The sequence below is a fragment of the Mugil cephalus genome, chromosome 6 (assembly GCF_022458985.1).
Source record: "Mugil cephalus isolate CIBA_MC_2020 chromosome 6, CIBA_Mcephalus_1.1, whole genome shotgun sequence".
NCBI classification, from domain to species: domain Eukaryota; kingdom Metazoa; phylum Chordata; class Actinopteri; order Mugiliformes; family Mugilidae; genus Mugil; species Mugil cephalus.
The window spans coordinates 4,616,389-4,624,836 of NC_061775.1; the positions used below are offsets into that span (position 1 = coordinate 4,616,389).

Below are 8,448 nucleotides of genomic sequence, written 5' to 3' on the forward strand. Positions count from 1 at the left end.
TTGGTAATAAAAAAATCTCATCTCATATCTTCTGCTATCGCTTATCCTCACTAGGGTCGCGGGGGTTACTGGAGCCTATCTCAGGTGTCATCGGGCGAGAGTCGGGTACAGCCTGGACAGGTCGTCAGTCTATCGCAGGACCGGTAATAAAAAATATATTTAATCATTCTTTCGCAGAAGAAATATTATATTCATATCACTGATATGTTAAAGGGTACCAAATGACACATTTCTATTTTGAATGGCAAGTAAGCACTTTTTTTTAGTTTTTATACAGTTAATATTTCTATTCTGTTAATGTTGTTAATTCTCACAAACTTAGGAGTGTATTTAAATGTTGCCCAGCATGATTTCAAAAAGGAAGTGAACACCTATTTTACCTTTTGTAAAAACAACATTGAAGTTCTGCAGTTTGCGACTTTATATGAAATAAACATATTGTTTCAGCTTTTAACAACGTTTTACCTTACTCGCTGACATTAGATAAAGCAAACTCTACTTTCTTATGTAATTACTTGATGATATTTTAATGTGCCGGTATTAAATAGGAAGTTTTTTTAGTTTGAAGTGTAGAAATAACGCCCGACCGGAAGCGTTTGGCGAGTTCCGTCTATCTTCACGTTGCTGTCTGTTCTCGCGGTAACGTTAGTATACTGTTAGCTTCCTAGCTAACCCCATCGTTTCCAGGTTTCGTGTCGACCTGAAAACGTCAAACCAAGAGAGACACGGGTAGACTACGCATCCGAATACTTTCAAAATCCAGGCTGCACAGAGGAGCGGGACAATGCCACACAACTTCCAGCCCGGAGACCTGGTCTTCGCTAAAATGAAGGGATACCCCCACTGGCCAGCCAGGGTAAGAAGTAACGTTAGCAGCGGCAGCAGCCGGAGGGGCGGAGGGGGTGGGCTGCTCTGCATGGGACTCTGTAGAAGGTTCTCTGTGTATCTTCGTCACTAACTGACAGATACCAATAAACACATGCATAACTTGACTTTAGCGGAGCTGCCAGGCGGCGTTATGGGCCCTGCAGTCAGCGTAGGAGCGGCATAATTTGCATGAGATGCTGGTGGCCTTATCTACATGGAGACCTGCAGCAGGGAAGCTAACGTTGTTATTTTGGAAATGACGTTTGAGATTTTTTCCCCCCTCTGGATAAGAGGCTCTCTTCACATAATAACTTATTTATTTTTGCACCACATATCTAAGGCAAAGTATTCTAAGAGAGTGGTGTAATATTTTTATTAAAGAATATCACCACAAAACTTTCCCAGTTAGGATATTTTTAAGGGCAAACGTTTTCTAAAATGACGTATTCAAATATGGAAATTGGCTGTTATTATTTTCTATTATTTTGCATGCATTACCGTTTGACAGAGTGAAGTGAAATGAGCATCTCATTCGGTATTTTGGACATTGTCTTACCCCTGATCAGAAAGAAGACATGTCATTTATGCAAAATTGACAATTGCATTAATAAGCTATGTTTTCGCCTGCTACGCCTCTCCTTAGACCAGTTACAATTACTCTAAAAGCCTTTGTTTTTAAGACATCAGTACAGTACAGTGGCAGTTAGTTAAAAACCCATAGGTTACACTTTCAACTAGTCTTGAATAACTGTTATTTGTTATATTGAGACTTGCACTAATCCGAGAACTGAGGTTGAGGCCATGATCATACGTTTCTCCTAGTCCCCCAGTGCTACATAAAAGAAAACAACAGTGAACAGTAGACTGCAATAATTTTCACCAGTGTACCTAATAAAGTGGCAAGTGAGTGTGTTTGCAGACTTGACGACAGTAACTACTTATACATCTGCTATTAAGCTGCTTTTACTACTCTAACTACTTCTACTAAAATATATTACAACACAGAATACATTGAAGAATATATAAATGGGAGATAGATATACTGGGGAAGTGGAAACTTAAACTGTATAGTGAATGCACACTGCTATTTAAGATATATGCTTACATGATTTAACTGTGTAAAATGCCTGGTGACAATACTGCAGATCCCTTTAATGAAACATTTTTAGTATGTTGGACAAAGATAATGCAATGCAAATGTAGCTTAATGAGTGACATGCTTTCTATTTGTCCATTTGAAAAAACTCTGCTTGATTACAGATTGAAGATGTGGCTGATGGAGCAGTGAAACCACCCCCCAATAAAATCCCCATTTTCTTCTTTGGGACACATGAGACGTGAGTACATCAGTCACTCATTCATAAAATGTAATTGTAGACATGTTTAAGTTTTGGTGACTTTGGTGAGTTGTCTTTGTTAATCTGTTTGAAAGGACTAACATGGAGCATAATACTGGTTGTAATTCATTAAGTGATGCATTTACATTCTCATCACGCATGGCTGAATTGGCTAAACCTGTTCCAGACCTGATGTCCTCTTTGCTAAAGGAATGATGGGAGATGGACCTCTCTGAATTCACTGACGATTCACTACTGCTAGTTTGGGTGTGCAGTATGTTTCTAAGAGATTTATTGACGTGTTTGATCTGACAACACACACCATCTGTGTGACAAGATGGCACTTGCAGTACATCATTCCATCACTAGGTGTCATGCTGTGCCGTCCAAAAGCCACAACATCTCCCCTTAACACCAGAGGAAATGTTCTGTTATTTAATGGAACCTTCTGTCATAGTTTGATTTTCAGTGAATTTAACATTAACATTTCTTCTCTCATTTTTATCTATCACAGAGCATTCCTCGCACCAAAGGACCTTTTTGCATATGAAAAGTACAGAGAACGTTATGGGAAGCCCAACAAAAGAAAGGGATTCAATGAAGGTTTATGGGAGATTCAGAACAATCCACATGCCTCCTACAGCGCTCCACCTGTAGTAAGTTCCACTTTGATACCAAAAGTTCGGAAGCATCCACGATTCAATGTGAAATCCTAATGATTTACTTTTATCGTTCACAACCATTTGTGCTCACAAACCACATTTCTGATTATTTTATTTATTATTTTAGGACCTAATTATCTCACCTAACATTGAATTGACTGGATTTGGATGTTATTTTGAAAGGCTTTGTAGATTCTTGTCCATTTTCATGAGAATTTCTGTTAATCTTGTTACGACGGTTTGTCTGCAGCCGGCGAGCTCATCAGACAGCGAGGGTAACAATGCCGGAGGTGGGAGCGATGAGGAGGATGAGGATGAGGAAGCTGCTGTTCCTCAAAAAGCCGACTCAGGAAGTGAGGTCGATTCAGATTCTGGGAGTGAAGACCGAGGCAGAGGAGGGGGAGGAGGAGGAGGAGGAGGAGGAGTGAAGCGAAAGCCACAGGCTCCTAAGGTAATTATACAGATGTTCAGTCTCAACTGGCTCCTGTTATTATGTTATTAAGTGAAATGAAAAATGGGAGCCATGTTTACAGTTATGACTACAATGAGGATGTTCTTACTGCAGTCTATGACGATCAGCAATGCCAATGTTACCCTAAGAATTTACCATGCACGAACGCTTACTGAGAATTTGTCTGTCTGCTTATATAAGAATGACTACAGGACATAATTTGCAGCAACTTCTTTCTTTTCATCGAGAGCTGTCATACCATTGACAAAAGCATAATGAGCAATCATTAATGGAACACACAGAGCTTCGAGTACATCAAATAATTTCTGTATTTTGGATCCTTTTTCTGTTTTAGAGGCCTCCTCCTCCTAAAAAAGCTCGGGGCTCATCTAGTGACCGCAACGAAGAGGACAGTGGATCCCCGTCTGAATCGGAACCCACGCCTTCAGAGTCTGACTCCGGGAAAAACAGTGACCAGGTAATAACGCTCAGGAGCATCATCATCATGGCATGGTGCCTGTGAATCATGTGCTGTACGCTTGACATTTATATTTCTTCCACAGGATTTTACCCCAGAGAAGAAATCTGGAGGACGAGGAGGTGGAAAGAAAGCAGGAGGCAGAGGAAAGAAAAAGGTCAACAATGAGTTCTCTCACATATTGTATTATTTTGGTATTTATTTTTAAAAAAAATTGTCAACTGCCATTGCCAACTTCATCCCTCTTAATCTGTGATGTTACAGAAGGCTACGTCTGACTCGGATTCAGAATCGAGATCAGGCTCAGAGAAGAAAGTAGTGGACAGCGACTCTGAGGATGACAAACCTCGACCAGCTCTCTCCGGCTCAGAATCCCAGTCTGGCTCCAAGTCCGATTCAGATTCAGATCCACCTCCTCGGAAGGGCCCGCAGGCTCGCAAGAAAGGTGCAGGTTGACTCTTTTAATTAATTACAGCTTTAAGCAAAAAGAAGATTCTGCGAGAGAAGTTTTAGACCCTTCTTTGCTAATGGCTTTTCAGTGCTCAGTTTTCATGTTGTGTACTCGTCTTTTCCGCATTCACAGAGAAGCCTGCCCCGAAGCCTCGTGCACGAAAACCCAAACCTGCCCCGGCAAAGCGGGCACCTTCATCATCCTCCGACAGTGACAGGTCGGGTTGCTCTAAAGCTTATTTTCATTCATACAGCACAGGTTAATATAAATTCTGCGGTACATATTGGCTTACCGTGAAAGCTGCTCTCATTTTTGAAACAGTGACAGTGAGCCTGACCGCATCAGCGAATGGAAGAAACGAGACGAGGAACGCAGACGAGAGCTGGAGGAGCGCCGGAAAAAGGAGGAGGCAGAGGAGCTCCGCCGGCTACGCGAGAGAGAGAAGGAGGAAGAGGAGAAAAAGAAGAAAGATAAGGATAAGGGCAAAAAAGGGAGCGACAGTGACAGCAGCAGTAGCTCGGATGAAGGTATAGACGACCACCCGTTGAAGAAGTCTAAGAAACCTCCTCCGCCCCCAATTCCTGCACCCTCAGACTCTGATTCTCCACCACCAGCTGAGGTAAACCTCTCATTTTTAATGAAAACACGTTTGCTTTGTATGAAGGTACAGGATGGCAAGTTGGGCTAGTCACATGACACATGCACAATACTTGTCCCATTAAAGGTGAAGAAACCATCCAAGAAGTTAGACAACCAGAAGAAGGCCAGAGGAAAGAAAGAGAAGGAGAGAAAAGAACGAAAGGAGAAAGAGCTGAAAGAGAAGAAAGCTAGACAGTCAGAGGAGAAGTCCAGAGTGAGGTGAGTGCACAATGGGAACAGACGTCAGTATGCAAGCCTCATTAGAAGGACTTCATTAAACATTGATGTGCACAGATCACAGAGTCCCATTTCTCTTAGGTCTAAGCCTGAAAAACCCAAACGCAAACCGGAGAGGGTGCCAGAGAAGAAAGTGGAAAAGAAAAAGGGTTGGTCACATTTGATTGCTTCGTTTACACTGACAATAAAATAATATTTCTGTCTTATTTAATCAGATGTTTCAACTGTTTGGACAGTAAATAAAATGACATGTAACACGCCTCAAAACCTCAGTTAAAGTAGAACAACTTTAACAAGTGTAAAGTTGTTTTGCTGAATATATTGGAAGAATGTCATGACCAAAACAGACACACATATTTAACAGAACAACTCACACAGATTCTAGCTTTGTGTATCTTTTCTAACATTTGTAGATGGTTACATTAGGCATTGTTTTTTTTTCTCTCTTTATAATAATAATGGAATCCATGTAAACTTATCCAATGCTTCACATGCACTGCATCAGTTGTAAGCAGATTGAAACTGTGCAACAGCTAAACACAAGTTCACTGAACAGTTTTTATTGTTATGAGGAGGAGGAAAGCTCTGATTCTGTACTTTGTCCATAAGCAGAGCCATCACCAGAAGAAAGGCTACAGAAACTCCATACAGACATAAAGTTTGCACTTAAAGTGGATAACCCTGTAAGTAACATTTATAACTTGAGTTCCGTATGGTTTTATTTCATTCTGTGTTTTTCTGCCAGCAGTGTAAACTCAAATCCTTGTGTTTTTTAGGACATAGAGCGATGTTTACAAGCACTGGAAGAGCTCGAGGCTGTACCCGTCACCAGCCAGATCCTCCATAAAAATGCTGAAGTTATTGCCACACTAAAAAAGGTAACTTGTCAAAGAACTGAAGGGGTCCTTCATGCTGCTGGTTGTCGGTTTCCACCCCAGTCGGTAAAGATTCAGAAACTTAATCTGAAAGAGCAGTTGTGTTTTAAAAATCATATTTGCACGGAACTATTAAATAACCTTCTCAACTCTGTGCAATGCAGAACACTATAAAACAGTGAGAAGTATTTGTAAAGCTGCAATACTGCAGTAAGGATAGCATCAATAAGCAATTAAGCCATCCTGCTGTTGATTGTAGTTTACTGTTTCGCAAATAGTTTCAAGTCAGTATGATTCAGAGAGCATGAAATGTGAGACTCGAATCTATTGCTGAGAGTTATTGATTTAAAAGCTGCAAGTTGTTCATCTAAAAGTTACAAACTTTCAGGGAGGAACTTTTTGGGTGGTCAACTAATTTCCTTGAAATTTAGTCCCTTGTTCCTGCGGTAGAAATGTGCTGAGTAGCGCTGAAGGAGGATAGTTTCTGGGGAAAGTTTCTACTGTGTTTGTCTTCGTTTTCAAAAGGTTGCATATAAGGAAAGTGAGGTCTAGTGTTTTTATGATTGTTGGATGATTATCAGATGCATTATGGTTGTCATTTGTGTTTTAGATTCGGCGGTATAAAGCCAGTGCTGCTGTCATGGAAAAGGCTACTGATGTCTACAACAAGTTAAAACTTCGCTTCGTGGGCAAGGCAGAGGTGGCAGCTAAACCTAAAACAGAGAACAAAGAAGAGGAGGAAGATGGTGAGAAGGAGACACACGATGCAGGTAAAAGGACACATTTTGTATTTCTTAGTTTTATGCAGTCTGTGTTGAGGCTTGGTACACTTGTAGTTTCTTACATAAAACTACAACCTTTGCAGATTCTACTCCTGTAAATGGGGAATCAGAGCAGAAAAAGAATGACACAGAGGTTGAGGAAAAACCAAAATCGCCTGCACCAGAGGAGAACAACGACGAAGCCTCTTCAAGTCCAAACAGGTGACGTAAAACAGTGTATAACATCTCTGCTCGGTATTCAGTCATGACATGTGGTAAATGAACAAGACGGGTGTATTCATTTATGCCTTCATTTAGAGACCTAATACATGTTGACTGAGAGCACACATAAAAGGACCAACCCATTTTTAAACACATGGAAATCTTTTCTGTTTAAACACACATGTAAGTGTGATTTTAAGCACATCGTTCGTTGCTACTGATTGTGTGCTTTCTCTTCAGACGGAGCCCTGACAGCCCAGCTGATCAACTGACACACACGTATGAAGAAGCAGACAACTCCATCTCTGCAGAGATGGAACCACCTGCCATAGAAAGCTAAAGGACCCTTAAGAACCACTGCAGTGGACCAAGTGCTAAAAGATGGTGGCCTCTGTTTGACGTCATACAGTGCTCCTCGCCCTACAACATGGCAACACACACCCAGCATTTCCTACAGTAACTGTCGATATAGATGTTCTGGACATTTGGCACTACGATGATATCAAACCAGAAACCCCTTTTTGTTCACACCTTTTGGTCCATTATTTATCGCAGCAAAAAGGAAAGCTTACTAGCGTCATAGTTTGTGGCACTGCGCAAACCTCTTTTTTTATTTCTGAATTGTTCCTTTTATACGACATTTGGCCCGTCCTGGATCGTCACCTCTGAAACCCCTGCTCATGGCTACTTTGTTCTTTGTACAATATGAACTCGTATTTTGTTTGTTCATACCTTATGCACATTGAATGATACATTTTTAGCACCTCTAACTGGACATTATCTTGGGGTAGTATGAGAAGAAACTTTAATGATTCTTGCAGGGAATCGGGGAAGCAATGCTGTTAATTTGTTGCTTTGAAGATTTTGTGCAGCCCTAACATCCATTGGTTTCATTTTATAAAGCCTGCAAAACATCACAAATGCCTCTTGTCTGCGTGTATGACACTGTGAGAGTGGTAAAGTACTATTTGTGAGTCTTATATGTTACGTATTTTTTTAATTATCAGGTCTTGATCCAGTTACTCTAGTATGAAATGTCACTTTTACTGTTTTTCACTGAGGTCCACCTACTTTTTTTATAACCTTGTTTTCATATAGTTCCAGTTTTGTCTAAAATAACAATTTATGTGGAGTAAAACAACATGCACTCCCCTCTCCCCTAGTGTCTGCTTTCAGTAACTTGCATAAATGGAATAACCATACAGATGAATACCTGCCCTTGAAAGCTATCGAGATCTCCTGTAGCTGCAGCCTATTTGGACATTTTTCTTGTCATGTGCATACAGGTGTTTTTAGTGCTATGTAAATTGGTAAAGCATTTCTATCGTTTAGTTGAGACTTGAATAAAAATCTCAGCATGGTTTTGTTTCTATTTTTCGTGTTTTCCGGTGTTTACAACGTGCTTTTCATTCATTTGAAAGTGCCACAATAACTTAGCTACTTAATTAACTGTAGGCTTCTAGTGACA

General features: G+C 40.6%; 1 protein-coding gene across 1 annotated transcript; it reads left to right on the forward strand.

Moving 5' to 3' along the window:
• The first annotated feature begins 126 nt into the window (after positions 1-126).
• On the forward strand, positions 127-8,341 carry hdgfl2 (HDGF like 2). Its single transcript, XM_047587971.1, has 17 exons — positions 127-143; positions 688-856; positions 2,128-2,204; positions 2,719-2,860; positions 3,117-3,317; positions 3,673-3,795; positions 3,881-3,952; positions 4,060-4,240; positions 4,379-4,463; positions 4,568-4,865; positions 4,971-5,104; positions 5,204-5,271; positions 5,735-5,805; positions 5,899-6,000; positions 6,608-6,767; positions 6,863-6,980; positions 7,221-8,341. The coding sequence occupies exons 2-17, from the start codon at positions 785-787 to the stop codon at positions 7,318-7,320; spliced, it is 2,004 nt and encodes a 667-aa protein (XP_047443927.1). The 5' UTR covers positions 127-143; positions 688-784; the 3' UTR covers positions 7,321-8,341.
• The last annotated feature ends 107 nt before the right edge of the window (positions 8,342-8,448 follow it).